At 41.4% G+C, this 18,652-nt stretch overlaps 1 protein-coding gene across 1 annotated transcript; it reads right to left on the reverse strand.

Annotated features, from left to right (window-relative positions):
- Nucleotides 1-2,160: 2,160 nt before the first annotated feature.
- dap (cyclin-dependent kinase inhibitor dacapo) lies at nt 2,161-14,579 on the reverse strand. The gene is made up of 2 exons (XM_033481278.2): nt 12,736-14,579; nt 2,161-5,995 (listed from the first exon to the last, which is right to left on the reverse strand). Exons 1-2 carry the CDS (start codon nt 13,298-13,300, stop codon nt 5,895-5,897), a joined length of 666 nt encoding a protein of 221 aa, XP_033337169.1. The 5' UTR covers nt 13,301-14,579; the 3' UTR covers nt 2,161-5,894.
- Between the last annotated feature and the right edge of the window lie 4,073 nt (nt 14,580-18,652).

Raw genomic sequence — 18,652 nt, forward strand, 5'->3', positions numbered from 1 at the left:
GCTCCTTTTCATGTTTTACAAAATGCAATAAATTCTCCCCAATTGTCCTTCAGCTTGTAAACAAAAATGGACAATTTAGGAAGAGGAAATACGATCATTTGAGCCTTGCGCCTCGTTTTTAAAATTGTGGACAATCGGCAACTATAAAAACGAAGTGCAAGGCTCGAATAATCGTATCGCCTCTTCTCAAATTATCCATTTTTATTCACAAGATGAAGGATAATTTACTGTATCGTATATATGTTCTTAACGTGTTTCTTTACATCAAAGTGGTATTTTATAAGGTCACAGTGCAGACAATAATCAGATAGTCCCTAACTTTCGTTAGATGATTTTAATATTTTGTAAACAATGTATACTGCTTTAAATGAAACATTTTAACAATGAAAATATGCAGCGAGAGAGCGATGACAGCGACCGTGTCGATATTTGGACAATTTTATGTTGACTCAAAAGTTGTACAAACAAATATCCCCTGAGGTTTCCAACACCGTGATTACAGTAACTCGACGTCCTCATTTTTGTTTCCGAATTTTTAGCCTTTGTATAATATTTTGTTATGATGACTTGTGTCATTTCGTATTATCACACGATACGATTGATAGTAAAAGAAATAGTATCGTTCTACTGCATCACTATCGAAGAAACGTATGCTTCCACATTGCAAATCTACCTGATTTTAAGCAGCAAAAAACATTTACTCGGTAAAAAAAATGTAACCGAAATCTGAAGAGTCGAATCTCCAGAACGCATATTGCAGCGTGTGGGTTAACCCGAGACAAAATTAACAAAAAGGAGTACGTCGAATGCACGATGGCCGGTCGAGAGTTAAAATGTCGCTAAGATATTCGTCGCGAATTAACCGACCAATTAAAAAAATGCAAGCGGTACCTGCATGCACTTTGTATTCATGGCGTGAGACTACTTGCAAATTCGTGGCTGTCGATCGACGACTCTGTGTGCGTTTTCGTGTATATCCAAGGCCCCGCGTCGCTCGTATCGATCGAGCGGCTCGAAACATCGACACAAATTTACCAAATTGATTCACCCTCTTTCCCTCCCTACGGTCGCGGGGCATTGAAGTCTCCTCTTTTGAAGCCACCGGACCGTTTTTATCCCCCAGGGAAGGACCGTTTTCATCCAGCAGACCGCAACAACCGCGAAGAAAGAAAGGGGAGCGGGGCAAAGTAAAATCGAAATGTAACTTACCGAAGGTAAATACTCTCTGAGAACACCTGCTCCTTCTTCGTCTTCTCCTGGACCGAGTATACACTCTCGAGTTACTCTCACGGTGCGCGCAGCTTCTGTGCACACCTGCACCTGTCTCGGTCTTTTTCCAGGGAACAAATTCTGTATGCTTCTCTTATTCGATCATGAGGGATTTCTAGGAGTTGTGTTCTGTGAGGGAGTTTCGTGGGGCGTGATCTGCTGGAATAAAGGAAACAATATAGTAGTGATGGTAGCAGGATAATTAATGTGCAAGATAGTTGAATGTTAATGGACACAATGGACAATATATTTGGAGGAAGAGATTATGATAATGCAAATTCTGCAAGTGAAGAATAGTGTACGTAGGAGATACAGGTAAACCTTGACTAATAGACAATGTTGTTAACCGTGCCAATTATTAATCTACTGATTTCTTAAAACTTTTTAAGAATTGTTAACTAACACTAAACTGTGGATCTTTACTATTATCTTTTTTGTTTCATTAATAATTTGAATATATTCAAATTAATGCATCATCATTCTGTTAGTTTCTTTTAATCTCTTCACACTGTTTTAAATCGTATCTACTCATTTTTACCGTAAATGATCATCTCTACCAATGACCAAAATCACTTTTACATTTTTTCAAAACCGATTTTGATAAAAAATTAAAAGCGTTGTTTTCATCATTTTTATTCATGATCTTTGACTTCCTCCGTTATTTTGGAAAATGGAGAAGGCTGGAGGAAGTCTTATCCCCAAACTATAATAAGTAAACTTCTCAGAACAGAATTTTTAATATAAAATAGAAAGCTTCTGCTATATTTTAATGATCTTTATCCTCAATCTCTACTATGCTTTCCTCTTAATAGCTTTTTAAGTCGATTAATTAAATTACCGAGATCTAGCTGTCGGATGTTGGACGCACAAGGCAAAGAACAGACACAGGTGTCTTATAGATAATTCCATTTTTTTTTAATAAACATAGGTATTCACTTATGTAGGTTAGTTCTTTTAGACTCTCTTATGATTATGGTTTATATAATAATATATCGGTCGTTACACATAGAATTCTTACGCGAATACCAACTTGAAGTGAGGCACTGGGTACTTCTAATCTGCCGTTTAAACGATTGCTCTTGCTCACTAACATTCATCCGCACAAACAAACGTCACTAACTGTATTCACACGAACAGACACCCAGGCCGTATGTAGCCTCCTTTCATACACACTCTTTTAGCACTGGGATTTTACATCACGTTTCGGAACGCTCATATATATATATATCTACTTATTACAAATAAGAAGTACGCACTAAGTTATGTTTACTGAGATCATACTAATACATCACAGGGTTACATAGACATACGATTTTTTATTCTCTTTTTACTATTTTTTTTGTTTTGTTTGTAAGGCTTCGTTTCGTTTCCGACGGCAGACTCCTTGCTTGCTTCCATGTGTGCGTGTTTGTGTAAGTGTGTACGCGTATGTGCATTGCAGGCTTGACGAGATTCGTTCAACTTTTCTTTTTCACCTCTGCTTTTTTCAAACAGAGGAAGAAAGTATTGAAATTCGAGCAGTCTGCCGTTCGTCGTCGATTTCCTCAGGAAAAAAAAAACGATGCGCAAAATGATTAAAAGCCGAGTATATGTCGGTGTGTTTATGTTCTTTCGCGTGACTGCTCGATAAATTTTGATACGGTCTGGCTAGATTGCGGATTTTATTTACGATGAAAATGTGATAAAAACGTCAGTTAAATTTAAGAACACTGTCACATTGTTTTCGACTTATTAAAATTGTTAACGCATTACCCATTGCTGCAATAACATTTTTACATGTCTACAGGAGATTTTCCAATGGCTCAGAGAATTTCAATCGTAAATCAACAGGTCAATTTCAACAACATAATCTAGTTCCCTCTGCTTTTCAATTATATTTTAATATTATTCTATAATTTTAATATTCTATAATTTATTTAATATTTTAATACTTTATAATTTTAATATAATTTAATATAATTTTAATATCCTTTTGCTGATGTATATAATTTAATTGCATACATTGCACATGAATTAAGAACTAGTATTTCCCGGAATTGTGAATGTTAACTGTGATCCAATTTAATTCTCAGAACATAAATGCTCCGAACAATGCACAAGAAAATCGCAAGGAAAGATAAATCTCAAGACCGATGCAACAAACTTTCATATCACACAATTATCCGCAATCTAGTTACCCCGAAGCTGCGTCCAGGATATTCGAATTAAAACTGGCGCCGTTATGAAAGCGTCGTGCGGCGTATTATGCGCCGACTGCGGGGCCAATTAACGCACAGCGCGATTCACACCACGGTGCATCGCGTTGCAGCGCGTGCCGAACAAATTTAGTCAATTGTTGTAAAGCGACGAGCACATACAGTATTCGCGACGTGATCGAACTACAGGACAACCGATTAATTACCGCCTCCTAAAATCGCGACTCGCGAATCAAGACGAACAGCGCAATTGAACTTCCAAGCACCAAGACGAACGAAAAAGAGCAACGACCATTCGGAATTCCTCTAAACGAATCGATTGTTCTACCCGCAACGAAACGGGACAAAAATAGCATTGTAACCACCAGTCGTATTTTCGAATTATAATCTCAAAACGGGGGGGTAGAAAAGACTGACAGAAGTCTGTACCGAGGAGCAAGGTACGAGGTAGAGAGAGAGAGAGAGAGAGAGAGAGAAGGAAAGAGAGAGAGTGGAAGGGCTCGACTTCTACCTTTATATGATCATTAAAACAATAATTATAAAATAAATATACAATTCAAAAATATACAATTAAATTTACATAAATTGCCACCTGGAAAAGATTGGCAGAAGGTAGTTTTTAGTTTCTCCCAAATAAAAATAGTGAGCTGCATCGTTCCACTTTCTCTCTGTCTCTCTTGCTTTTGCCCTCTCGAAAATTCGTTTAGTCGAGACCGTTCAAAGGTTTTCTACGATTTGTACTTGGAAGGGACACGCCAAAAGTTGGCACCTGTAACGTTCCCCTTACCTATTTTGCGAACCCAGTATCTTTCGTCCTCTAATTAATACCTTCGCGAACGGGACGAACAGACTTTTGTGGAGAGCCTCGAACGGTGCTCCTAAACGTTGCCACCGATGTGTTGATCGTAAAACGCTAAAAGGAGGGAGATGCATCGCAGGACAGGAAATGCAGTTCGATGGAAGAGCGACGCGAGGATCTCGTTGATCAACGTGAAACTACAAAAATTCGTTTTTGTATAATTCATGGTTTTCGCACACGATAAAATAACGGCATCCTCGCGAAGCGTCGGTGCACTATTTACAAGGAGTGAAAAATGTGGGGTAAGAGAGGAGAGGGAGCCGAATACGAAGGTCCCCCCTACGACGGGACGCAAAAAGAATTAAGAAAAGTAATTAAATCGCGGGGTGATTTGGCATCGGCTGTACTTTCTTAAAGTCGTACAGGAGATCAATGCTTAAACATGGGTAACCAGCTACGTATCTAAATCATATCTCTCTCTCCCCGTCGAGCTTTCGGGAGTGGTCACCTGTGTGCCCCGGAAACGATGTCCCTTAGTCTTCGAACGTGTCAAATTTCTAGTCAAATTGGTCGCTTTGTTTTAATTCTTAGCGAAGAAAGAATACTATTGTCTTGTGATTTCGCGATCGTCTCGAGGACTCGGTCTGTCGACACCACCGCGAAACCAGTCATGGCTTTTTGTATGTGGTCCGCGGGTCCTTAGCAAGGAGTACTCGTCGCTGAAGACCCACGAGTCAAATTGGGACCCTCGGTTTCCGGTGCCCGGTGGACCAAGCCCGAACACCGACCTTCTCCGTATCTATGCTTTGAAATGCACTTTCCACTTAGCGGCTAGAAGGCTTAGAATCTACGTGTACCGTATCCTAAAAATATTTATATAATTTGTTCTCTGCTTACACTCTGTCTCTGACGGAGAAAGCGTTCGTTTATCCTATATCATCATCGTCGTCATTCATCCCAGCATTGTTTCACTCATTGGACTCGAACGAACAAATATATTACATTAATTTCATTAAATCGTTACTTACACACACACACTCTCTTCCACTCTTCTTCTTTCTCCTGGACAAATATATATATATATATATATATATATATATATTTATTATGCGCATCATTACTTGGTGCCTAAACCTACTGCAAAAGACACGATGAATTACATGTACATATATAAAATAAAAAAAAGTAGAGAAAAGGAAAAAGAAAATAGCAACAACCATCGACGCTTTTCACCACAGTTGTTACTATTTTTTTCATTTCCGCGGCATGGCTACGAAAAATATAATCTGTGTGTATATGTCATCGTGTGGTGTGCGCATGTGCGTGTATGCGTGTGCGCGCTTGTATGTATAATGTGTACGCTGCGACGAAAAACGGAGCGACTTTTTTCTTCACTGGCCACCGTTTTCCGTCCACATATTCATGGCCGATAAATCTATATGTGAATGGCACAGCCAACGGACCTCGCGCCTCCTGCCAGAGCTCGCCCTCTGCCTTTCTCTCGGTTCCTCCTTGGCAGTGATCGGTTGCGGTTGCTTCTCAGCTTGCTCCGTGTTCCCGTGGCCTCTCTCGCGCGATGGAACAGATGGAAGAAGGACAGCGAGGCTGAAGGAGGAAGCTCGGAAGACTCCTTAGCTGCGTATCTGACCCGCGTTGCGGGCCATTTTCTCCGGCGGCTCTATCATGCTCTTCGCGCTACCGTTTAGGCTACGTTTACGACTCTTCATGAAGTCTGAAACCATACAATAACCAAACATGTTTAGAAATTACGTCCGACGTTAATAATTTACGAGCGGATTTGCTAAGCGTTTTGGGAACCGCTGTATCGAATGCTGTATTTGAGATAAGTTCTGTTTTTGTTTTTAAAATAAAGGACATCTTGCTTTGTTCTGCTTTCAATGGTGGAATTTTCAATTAGAATTTTATTGATATTGCAGTCTTTTTAAATTAATAGAAATTCTTCTTTATTATATTTTCTATAGCGATACTTAAAATCACTTTATTCCTATAGAAACTGTTAGGAAACAATGATATGCAAATGGTTCTACAATCTTCAAAATAAAAACCATGCGAGACAAATCCGCAAAAAGTATTGACAACTTTTTAAAATTCATAGCAATTCTTCTCTATACCATATTTGATTTGGAATAGAGGGAACACTTTATAAGATAGAATATTTTTGAATTAATGCTGCTTTAAATGACGATGCGGGAGATCCATTTTGACCCAGATTTTCAAAAGTATCATCTAGCTAATCTCAGCCTCTTATTACTTATCTAAATTATATATATATTTATTATGTACATATTATACAGTCGAAAAGATATTTCAAAAATTTATCTAGATATGTCTAGATAACTCAATACATTGTCAACCATATAATTTTCCAAAGCATCAGCTTTCTGAAGCTTAATAAATGGTAGATTAATAATTGGAGGTTGATAGATGAGATAGTTAGTAAATGGTACCTAATGGTAGAAACTGAAGTAACTCTTTATGCAAATGTTATTAAAATATTGTTTAAATATTATTGAAATCTATAGTTTACGAACTTGTTGATCATCACGGATTCTGGTGGTACATAAAGCCACTGAGTAAAAAAAGAGTCAACGTCGCCGACGCATGCAGTATTATAAAATTCGACTTCGTGCATCTTCGTCGATAACCTCGAGAGAACTTGACTCACCATGGCAGATGCGAATTGTATTTTATCGGTGGCAGATACGAAATGGAGCCCCGCTAAGCTCTGTGGATAATTGAAACGTGCTCCCCGGAGGCTCGCTATAATTTTCTCCGGTTTAATATGCGAGACGTTGTTTGCGGATCTTTTAATGAGTCACGATAGAGGAAGCTTGCACAAAAACACGGCCTACGCCGGCTGATACTCGTGAATCATGACTCACGTTGCATTCAATTCTACACCATCGCGGAGAACCCCCTTGACATATCCTCCCTCTACGAACATTTGGCGAATTTTCCACGGGAAAAATGCATAGTTTTCGGCGCATCTGTCTCTCGATTTCCCGACCTAGCCCTCTGCTGTTTCTAAGCTTTCGATTGCCACGGCACGCGACACGAATTATGGCGATTGCTGGGACAGCTGTGCGTCAACGGTCGTGACCCCTTCTCTAATCTCCTCGAGTCGTTAATCAAACAAAACGAGAAAGAAAATAGGAATTGCCATCACTAATCGCGACCCTGATATCTGCTCTAATTTTTGTCTCAAACAAAAATTTTCGAGAAATCGAACTCGTTAATGATTTTCGATTACTCGATTACTGGCTTTCGGGAGTAGTAGAATTAATCGAAGATGGTCGCCTAGTGCTCTCTGATATTCTCGAGTCGTTAAACAAAAAAAACGAAAAACAAAGTATACATTACTGGTACCAATCAAGACGCTGATATCTGCTTCAACTTTCTGTTTCCAATCAAGATATTTTATTACAATTATTTCTCCTATTTCAGTAGCAGTTCTACAGTAGAGGTCAAATCAAATATGGCCGCTGAGCACCCTTCAATTTTCTCGAGACTTTAATCAGAGAAAACGAAGAAGAAAATGGGACATACTGGTACTATTTCAAACTGTTTCACAATCGGATACAAATATTTTGGTTGTTTCCGTTCTTCCACCAGTAGGAGACAAATCAAAGATGGCCACCCAATTATAAAATTCTCAGACATCCTCTCAAACGAAATATTCGACTAATGTATTCGATTGATATCTATGGGCCGAATCTACCTACATGATTCACCGATGACTGTGTAGACTCTCGTGTCCCTTTAGCGTCCCGTACTACCCTTTGGTCGATCAACGGGCTCCGCAACGGCCAAGGTACTGAACTTGTTCGCGGAATAGTCGCGTGCAATTTAAATACCTGGTTCTTGCACGCACATGCGGGTCAGAGTACGGTACCGGTGAGCAATCCCGATTTTAAATACCGATCGAGAACCCCGGGGTCCCATCCACCGTGGTTGTTTCGGGGGATGCACGAGTATGAGCACAGCTGATACCCCCATGCGAGCAGGAGGCGCAGAGGCTCACGGTAAGGTCGCACGCGTGAACAAAAGCCGATGACCGAAGGGGGAATCGGTAGAACGGGGGTGCGGAACAACCCCATATGGACGCACAGCTGACCGCGTGGCTCATTAATAACGTACGTTACGAAAATCAGTCGCCCCCATAGCACTCGGTGAAAGGTACGTTACGAGTCTCGTTCCTCCCGTATACTCGAAACCGGCGAGCAAAGGGTGCAAACCGAGGGGTGGATCGGGAGATCGAAACGCGTCGTATTGATCCTGGTTTATCAAGCCGCGATACTATCGTGAAATAATAACGGTTCCTGTCACGTTGCGCACGCGACTCAAAGTTGATCTGTAAAATCGACGGAGAAGCTTATTAATCGTGCGCAATTTAATGAGAGTCGTTATATCTGTTCTTAACATAATCAACTAAAAATTAATTAATGTGACAATTTTTTCTGAAGAACACTTTGGTCAAATGGAAAATCCAAAATTGTCTGCGGTAATTGTAAGAGGTGGTAAATGGAAATTCGTTTGCTACTCTAATAATTTGAATAAACTGAAGATGATTGTTAGAATTATATATATATATATATATATATATATATATATATATATATATATATTTATACAGTCTACTGATAATTATTTCATCCGTATTAACGTAACTACATGAAAATTTAGAAGTACTGTACGCAGAATTCAAATGAAATCCATCTGTTAATTGAATTGTTTATTACATTTGTGGGGTCCACATAAGGATTACTACTACTACTAGGTACTCAGAAACCAATCTTAGAGAGTAGATCTACTATCTAATCTAACTATCTAATCTAGTAGAGTCTTTGATGGATTTAGAAACAAGGACTTTTCATATGAACCTGAAAGTATCGTCTTTTATCAAGTTTATCTTATAGGGACTAACTTTTCAATCATTAGACTGTAGTACCCGTGTCAGAAAGTTCTGCAATTAACAACACTTCCCGAAATATTGAAAATAAATGATACCATGGATTCAGCACCTAGCCATCATACAAAATCATCAAAAACATCCCCTTCGAGCTCTACCCAACTGTGTCGAACAACTAGAGCTTTCGAAAAGTCAAATTAGAATAACGACTTCCAATTTAAAACGAACCCCATATGTCCACCAGAGTTTATCATATTCTCCATCGAGCAACCAAGTGTTAACGTTCGTTCTCCGCCAATTTAACGAGTCTTTTGTAATTTCGCCCTGCACGAAATCAATTGCACCCCACGGGACGCGATGGATACCGAAAATATACAAGATCTTAACGGATTTCAACCAGAAAAAGTGTATCGCAGCGGTGGATACAATGTGACGGATAAACAAAAGAGCGTCGCGTGCTTCTACGGCGCAAAATATGTTTACGGTCCACGTAGATGCACGGCGTGCGGGACACATGACGAGTCACGGCCAGAAATAGTGGCGTCGCGTGGGTGGTGTGCAGGGACCGACTAATAAATAGGCGAAAAAAGGGGAAGTAGACGGCGAGGTACCATCCGAACAAAATGGCGATGCGCGGAAGACCTCTTCTTGCGCGTGGCTATACTCGGCACAAAAGAGTTGGCGAGGGTAAACAGAACCTGCTTCTTCTGCTGACACTTTAACTACCGGGACTCTTCGCTAGGACTCTGATCCCAACGTGATTTGGTATTTTTCTTCAGATAGATTTGATATTTTCATAGAGATGAACTATTCTACCCAATGTATATGCAATAACCAGACCTCATGCATACACAGCAAAAATGAGCCGACGAAATTTAACCTGTTTGCTTAATTTTTCTTGATTGAAACAATTCCATTGAGAAAAGCTCAGAAGTTAGCTTGATTATCACAAAAGGAAACAGAAAAACAAATTAACAGTGTGATAAACTATTGGACAATTTATTAGAACATTCTCTATTATTTACCCTTGATTTTCGAACAACCATGAAGTCATCATCGGTAATCAAAGCGTTAATTATCTGCAGACTACAAGTCCGCCTTTTAAAAGTTTCATAACAGTCTCAATAAGATCCTCCAGCGACTATACATAGCTCGCGAGCTCGAGACGATCATTAGGCGAATTGTGCATAATATTTATCGTTATGTCACATATATTTACGCATGGTATATTATTATCACCGATGCGATATACGATGATACTTATCCCGGCTAAAAATACGTTGAACTTTATTTGTGAAGCTTATCGGCGTCTATGAGCGTACGATAGTTTTTATCTATGTCTGCGGAAATATTCCTTTTATTGCTCGGAGGACATTCGCCCGGCGATTGATCCGAATTCGCCGAGAACCGAGATAGAACGAGGATTGACCACGCGAAATCGTGAACGCCGACTTGTGCAGTTCCCAGTGTTTTTATCAGGTGTTTACGTAATTACGTAAATCGCGTAGACCTTGCCTGCCGGTCGTCGAATTAGATTGACCTAGGCTATACGAACATCTCGTATAAGTAATTCCCAGTCAGTCAATTAACTGCGATAATCGTTTAATCGAACGGAATAATTCAGGAAATCTCTCTCTCTCTCTCTCTTCTGCTGGCTAATTATGCAATCGTTTTCTGTTGTAATGCCGACCAAGAGAGATTAAAACCGTGTTTTACGGCACCGAATGCGAAAAAAACAACGCTCGTTGCGCTCTACAAAAAGTGCTCTGGAGAAACAAACACCGCGATACATCGAAACAAACATTGCGATTATTTGAAGAGACTGATATCTCGATATCATTTTTTTTCACGAAAACATAAAAGACAAAGAACACGCGAATAATATGCAGTTCGCGTGTAATAGACGATTATCTCGGCGGTAAACTTGAAACAAGAGAAGGGAAACGAAGCGTGGGAAGCTGGAGCGCTTTTAATTCGCTGCGGCTTATTAACGCTTCTATTTCGTAGTTTTTTTTTTATGTTTACGAGAGATTCGAGCTAAAGATTATTTAATTTTCAAGGTAAATATATTAAAAATCTCTAAGCATCGAGTAGTGTGCACTTTGCAAGCACAATGTGTGTGCTTACAATTGTAAATTTCGCGCCTAAATCGGTGCACCGGCTTTGGTTTCCGAATTTGAACGCAGTGGTTCTCAGTTCGATGATCAATTCACGCAACTTACGCGTCGTCGTATTTTCAAATGAACAGGAGAACCCCATCCCCCTCTAGTTACAAAATATCATCAAAAACAGTCCCGGGTGCAGCGTACAGTTAACTCGCGTTAATAAATAATTAAGCTTATCAACCTCGAGGCTAACCGTCCAATCAAAACAAGCGGTTCATTCAATGAAGAAACAGTCGGTTCCATTAAAAATACACGGTGAAAGGGGACAGGGAGTCAACCGCTTTTTCGCAAGTATACTGACGCCTTCTGTGATTGGTCCTTCCCACTATCTTTGCAAATGTGATCGGATTAATTCAAAGTTCAAATTTTATCTAGCGATTCTAACTGTTTCATTACTCTTATCGATAACTATTGTGCAACGGATTTTCTATTCAATGAGAAGTCATTGGCTCATGATGTTTAAAAAGTATTTCATTTCTTGTTAGGCTATTTTCGTTAACTGTCCAGCTATATTTTGTTTCAGAATTATTTAAGCCATGAAACATTTATAAAATCTGTAGAAAGACTTATTGGATACTGGAACGTAAAGAAGAAATTAACCCCCGTAACATTTTCCGGAGGATTGCATATATGATTATTCGTGGCTGAACATATTCGCATACTTTTATTTCAATTTTCCTAGATATATATTTTCGAATGTATACATCCCTAAGATAAATCGATTATTTTATTAGTCTCAACGTAAATAAGTTTTCAAATAAATGGGTCAAAATGAAACTCCTGTTCGCAGATTAAAGTTAGTTCAGCAGAGTACTTAACATTTAAGTGAACCAGTATTCAAATTTATGCTGGCCGTTACTTAACACGATTGATGTAGCTACTCCCTCACATGTTTAACGTTCACTTACCAATTCGGTAAAAACGAATATGAACTATCCGTTGACTACCTAGGTCGTTTATGTCGAGAGCAAAATATCACTGTTCAAGTTCGTGGAATATTTATCCGTTTTATTCAATTAATTCCTGGAACGTTTGACTGAATCAACGTTAATATATTAAAGCAGAAACTTCGATAAGTATTTTAGAATTTATTCCCATTTGTCGAAAGCCGAGAAAGAATAGTAAAAAGAAATTAGTCCTAATCATAAACGTGGGTTAAAAACACCAAATAATTAAATTTTATTCCCTAAGTCCATTATGAAAGCTCACTTATAAGTTAAACGGTTCAGACATGTGAATATTTGTATCACCGATTATAGGCGCATTGCACACGTGTTCGCGCGACCAGTTCCATTTCCAACGTACAATGGCAATTACGAGATAAAGAACGGCAAAACAAAAAATGAAATAAGAAACGGGAAAACGTTTATCGCTTACCGGTTATGGAGGACTGTTTCCTCGTCGTGGATAAAATGGGGGTAGTGGGTTCGACGATGTACACCTTCTTCTCCGCCTCTAGGTCGAATATTTCGTTCATGGTGACCTCGCCGATTTGCGGTACCCTTGGTTCTTGAGGTGGCGTTCTTTCCGCCTTTTGAAGGATCGGAGTGGTTGCCGGGGACTCTTTACGATGGAATTTTACCGTCGGCGAGGAATCGTTCGCTTTTCGAGGTGTACCGGGCGCATGTTTCCTTAAGTAGGGCATGCCACGCAGGGCGTAGGGCTCTGGGACCACGTCCTGCGATGTTACCAGCTCCCACTCGTACCTCGAATTCGCCCGCGGTATCTCCAAGTGAAAGTCGAATCCCCATCTCTCGGCGTCGAGCATGGATTGAGCGCGAAGCTCCCGCTCGGCGAGCGCACGGGCTGCAGCGTGATCGACGGGTCCGAATAGATCCCTTCGAACGCGGGCGAGGGCTGCTCTGCTCGGCGCCGTTCGTCCTCCACCCAGATTCCTACTCATTTCCGTCATCATCGCCGGATTCAATACTCGTGCGCTCATATTTCGTTCTTCTGTCGTGCCGGCAACGTCGCCGTTCCCTTTACGTAGTTATATACCAACGAATATACTCCTTCCTTTTCTCTCTTCTTTTCGCAGTAACGACGCCTCTCTATCCAACGCGAGTCGTTCGTGCCTCAATGTTTTTGGAACGCGATCTCTACTTGCTAGCACCACTTTTGTTTGCGAGTCTCTCTTTCTCTCTCTCTCTCTCTCTCGTTCTCACTGCACAAGGTTACCGACTACCGTAGTTTATGCATCTATTTCAAAGCGTTCACACGTGTCCCATTTACGGAGATTCTTCCAGGAATCCTGCACGGGAACACCGACTGTACTCCCGAGAGAGATGTGGCAACGCCGCCGTGGCGCGATCCACCGAATTTCGAATAATGGCCGTGCCACAGCTTCGCCTCGCGACTACGCTGATCGTTGACTCCTTGCTCGACACACTCCGCGACTGTTGACAGTCGCACACCCGCGCAACGATCAGTTTTGAAACGACCAAGGCGAGAACTGTGACGAACAAGACGACAAGAAAGTCTGGCAACACGGTGAACACTGTATTGCGTATATACCACGGCTGAGAAAGCGAGAAAGACGATATATCAAAACAGCAACACTATCTCATATTTCCACGAATATGCCGGTACCGTTCGATGTTTTGTAAACTCGGAACAGCATCCAGTGGACAATCATGAAGTCGAATCAACACTTTCCTCTTGGTTTCTCTCAGAAATCCACCGCATAGCCCGCGGGTAGAACACAAGCCGGCAACGTCGCGCGCACTTGCGCGTGAGCCTCCCAACGACGAGGAGGAGTGTGTTTCGACGTGTTCCCGCGAAGATTACGACGGTGTTATTCAAATTTGAAATCGGTCACGTAACCCAGCGTGCCGACTCCGTAATTGTCCCGACCGGCCGAGATAAAGCACACAGACGATAACACGGTCGGTCCTCGTTATCCGGCACAAGAAAATCCCACGGAAAACGTTAATATTGCACACGGCCCGCAACCATCAATATGCTGTACGGCTGGCACACCGTGGCACCACTGGTTCGACTCGAACGCCACGTAAAATCCAAAGATGATCGTGTACCACCGTTCCCGCCAAACACACGACTGTCAAGACACGCGCGTGGTTCCAAGTTCGGCGGAAGGTCGAACACGATTGCGCAGTTATGTTGACGCTCGTCGAGGTGCGTGCGTGCTATGTAACTGGAAGAGTTGCGCGAAGGCACGTCCCACACATGAAAAGCGCTCTCTAGCGACTGAAGCGAGCGCCTCTCGTTGCAGAGAACCAAGCCTCTCGAGTGCCTCGGCTATTTTCGGTTATCCTCGACGATCCTCGGCTAATTCGGTGTCGCCCTCGCTTCCCTCCCCGACGACCAGACGCCGCGCCGTTCGACGAAGAAACGAATGTAACCGCCATTCGGAGAGTATAGTCCCTTCGACCTGAGCGCAGCGATTCGCCTGTTCGAAAATACGCACGACGAAGAGCTTGTACAGTTATTGGCCCCTTCTCCGCGGCAACATAAACGAGCAGAATGCTGATTGTAGCCATTGGACGTGTCCCGGTATCCCAAGCTCCCTGGTAAATACCCTCCAACTTTATTTTTCTGCCGCGGGGTTACCCCTTTGAAAAGCTAATGGAAACCGATAGGTCTTGATTTTGCCCATTCCCTCTTTCAGTATCACGAATAATTGTGGTAATAATAATATAATCCCGATTAAGTAAGAAGGAATAGATTGAATACAATCTCCTCCTTATTTCGAATTTTTGACAATATTCCGAACGTTTGATCGGTGGCTTGGTATTTCTTCAAACGCTGCTTAATGGTGGATGCAATTTGATCGACAAAAAAGCGAAAACATTCGGCGAGTTGACAGAGAGGCGAAAAATAAACAAGTCCAGCTTTCAAAACAGCGGTTGTAATCTTATCGCGGACACTCGTACGTGCGTTTATTCGGCGGATTTCCATGTTTGTGTGGCAATACGTTGCGCACAGTGAATTTATTTGCATACTGTTCAGATTATCGTTGATATTTTATTTTGACCGACAAAAGCCACTTTAGTTGAAACATTGCAGTAGGAATTATGGCATCGAGGAAAGGAGCATTTTTCCTTGAAATCTCATCCTCGCCGGAATTTAACCCTTTCACCTCGAAATCGAATTTTTAATCGAACTCGAAATCATTTCATAACCGAAAAAGACGATGTAGCACGTATTGCTACGACATTCAAAATTTTTATTGATTCAAGTAATGTATAAGGATTTAATAATTTATTCCATTTCATTTCATTTGATTCATTTATTGATCGCTAAAATCTTTTAATTCAACAGAAGTTAAGTACGCAGGGAAAAACAAAATAAAAATTATGCAAAAGAAAATATCGCTTATAAAGGTTAATAAAATGTTTATTATACAATGTGCTACAACACACGATAGTTTTTGGCTTTCTAGGGATTGTTATTAAGTAAGAAATAAAATTTTCGAGAGCAACTTTGAATATACCAAATAGTACAACTCGTTTTAAGTAGTACCTGAACCATTGAAGGTCCGAATTTCTGATTTGTTTCCCGCTATCGCAGTATCATTTATTTGACAAAACTTTATCTGGATTACTACACAGATCTATTCTTCTTATTTACATAATCCGGTGATAGGTGTATCGCGTGTAGGGTGTACGCGTGTACGATTACAATTTTCGTGGGAATTGTGCGAATGCTTAAACCTTTGGGTTGGATCAGCAATACAAATGAGGCTCGTCGAACAACAGATGTCCGTTGAAACGCGGCTAGGAAAGATACGGGATTAACGAGGCGAATCGACACTTTTCATTGATAATTGTCAATTTACTTGCCCGCTGTTTTCGTGGCCCGAATCGTTTGTATCTTATGCGGACGAAGGAGAAACGGTGTTATGTCGCGGCGAGCAGACCGTACACGACGGTCGCCTCGGCCAATCGTAGCTAGCGTTCGCCGTTTTGGTTGGTGCATGTCCGCTCGATGCAGCATGGCCGACCAAATAGCGCCGCCGCGGTCGCGCGGGAAATTTCAAACGTTCAAATCTCGTAGATTCAACTAAAACGCTCGTACGAGAAATGTGCCAAACTACGTATTACTAAAACATGCACCACCGCTCTAATCTTTTCCTAAACGTTTAGACAAACACGTTCCAAGCATTCCATTTGATTTTTTGTTTCTGTCCTCTCAAGAAATATTTCTGCCATTGTGTTGGACGGTAGAAAAGGGAAAGGTAAAAATAGAGATGCAGCTGAATGGGGCGTAAAAGATGATCATCGTAGGGTCAAATTCTCATGAGAGGACTGCAAAGCGTGTCGCCGGGAATGAAAATCCCACGCAACATCCAGGAAGTGGTGAGGGTGGCACCGGATGCATCTCAATGAGGGGAGAACGAGCGAATGAGTCGCGTAAAACAATCCTTTTTGCGTTTCGCTGAGACTGCCGTCTTCTCTCTTTCATCTGTGGTTAGGTGGGGTACCCGTTTAGCAAGGTATTTCGTTGCACAGGTGTTCTCTCATGGCTCCGACGCGACGTGGACGAAGGATGGAAAATAAACACCGTTCCTGCCCTCCTTTCTACCGGCGTAGCGTCTCCCGACTTGTATCTCCCGTCCTAGATTATTTCTCGAAGGAAGCCCCGTGTTTATATGTCCCGAATAGACGACGACGACGATCACAGCCGGAAGTCGCGTGGCAGCATCTGCATCGTCTGTTTACCAGCCGAGGGGACACCTGTTCCATCAGTAGGAGAATTTCGCTATCAAAACCGGGTTTACCGTAACACGTTATCTTGTCGCGTGCACGCCGCCATAGAGGACATGATAAATCATCTTTATCGAGACCAAGATGGTGGACCGGGCACAGATAATGCTTTTGTTTTTCAAAAGCTCCGCTCAGAAGGTGGACTGGGGATTTTTATGCAAAATACAATAAACTAGAATGCGTCTCTTCTTTTAATCACTTTGATAAATCGGAAATAATATGACAGTGTACTTGAACTCTTTTAATGACCGATAAATGAACTGGAGTTGTTGGTCGACTTAATGGTCGTCGATAAAATAAATTGTATGGATTCAACGAGATTAAGGAGAACCAATTCTTAACAGGGGAACGCAACGAAGTGGTACACGCTGATTTTGATGAAACTTTGAGAAAAGGTAGTTCTTAGAAAACTATTCAACGCATATTTTTTGTATAGATTCTCGTTCGCATTGAAGGGGCGAGAACAGCCCCTAAAGCTGGGGGTCGGAACTATATTTGATCGAATATCTCAGAATCTATTAGAGTTAGAAGGATGGTGAAAATTGCAAAGTTCTGTATTTTTTAATACGGAATTTAGCTGCGCAACCCGATTTTCAATATCTTAACTTGTTTAAAACATATATTAAAAAGTTACACATTTTGTTTACTTTACCGATTCAAATGTTAATCCATTGTCTGGAATATTTGTGTGTGAAAAGTGTACACCCAACTGCAAAATACGGATAAAATAGAATTTTGATTTTTGCTTGGATGCGAATAATTAAATAAGTAGAAAATGTTCGTGATACTTCGTTAATTATTTAATTTGGAATGTTCATAAAAAATCGACACGTATCACTTCGATACGATCCCTTGCAGGTCATCGAAACCAGTAGATATCACGCCAGTAGGATTCACGGAAGAGAAAGTTTATCAAACACGAAATTAGCGATGCAATAGATTCGGATGCGATATCTGCGGTGAATTGTTTTATCAAACGCGATAGATAGTGTCGATTAATCGTTGGGATTGTACTGGCCACGAGGTCGTTGATTAACGATCCGTGGTTCATGAAATTCCTTGCTTGGGGGCATTGTTCGCTGGCGGGCCAGAACAATGAAGGTGGCGCGCGTTCTACGCGAACACATCTTTTGTCGTCGTCGGGATTGTGCCCACTTCCGTGGGAATTCGCGGAACGGAAGTGCAATTTCTGGCAATGGGTACGCCGGCGTCGTCGTGGCCAGCTTCCATGGCGCGAAGAAAAAACCGATTCTTAAGAGACGATGCCAGGTGCACCGGTTTTACCTTCTCACGAGACGTCCAGATTAATTTTTAAGAAATCCTGATACTCGTGGAATCGGGGTCCCCCTTCTTTCTCGGGTGTGAATGCACTTGTGCAGCCTGGCTCGAGAGTCGCGAATCATTTTCACCAGGAGAACTATCTCGTTTCTCGTCGACGAGAAATTTGCATGATTCCGAGGCCGCGAACGAACAATTGTTCAATTAGAGTGGTTAGCGTTTAGTCACGGCGCGAGCCATCTTCCGAGAAGGGAAATATTTGCGTCTCCTTGGAGGATGCGTTAAACAGA

This window comes from Megalopta genalis, chromosome 3 (genome assembly GCF_051020955.1).
Source record: "Megalopta genalis isolate 19385.01 chromosome 3, iyMegGena1_principal, whole genome shotgun sequence".
NCBI classification, from domain to species: Eukaryota; Metazoa; Arthropoda; class Insecta; order Hymenoptera; family Halictidae; genus Megalopta; species Megalopta genalis.

What these genes read in the sequence shown, in the direction of transcription:
- dap (XM_033481278.2), bottom strand. Translation starts at nt 13,300, where the DNA reads ATGAGCGCACGAGTATTGAATCCGGCGATGATGACGGAAATGAGTAGG. An exon ending in GAAACAGTCCTCCATAACCG is followed by an intron (nt 5,996 to 12,735) that starts GTAAGCGATAAA and finishes GTATGGTTTCAG; the next exon opens with ACTTCATGAAGAGTCGTAAA.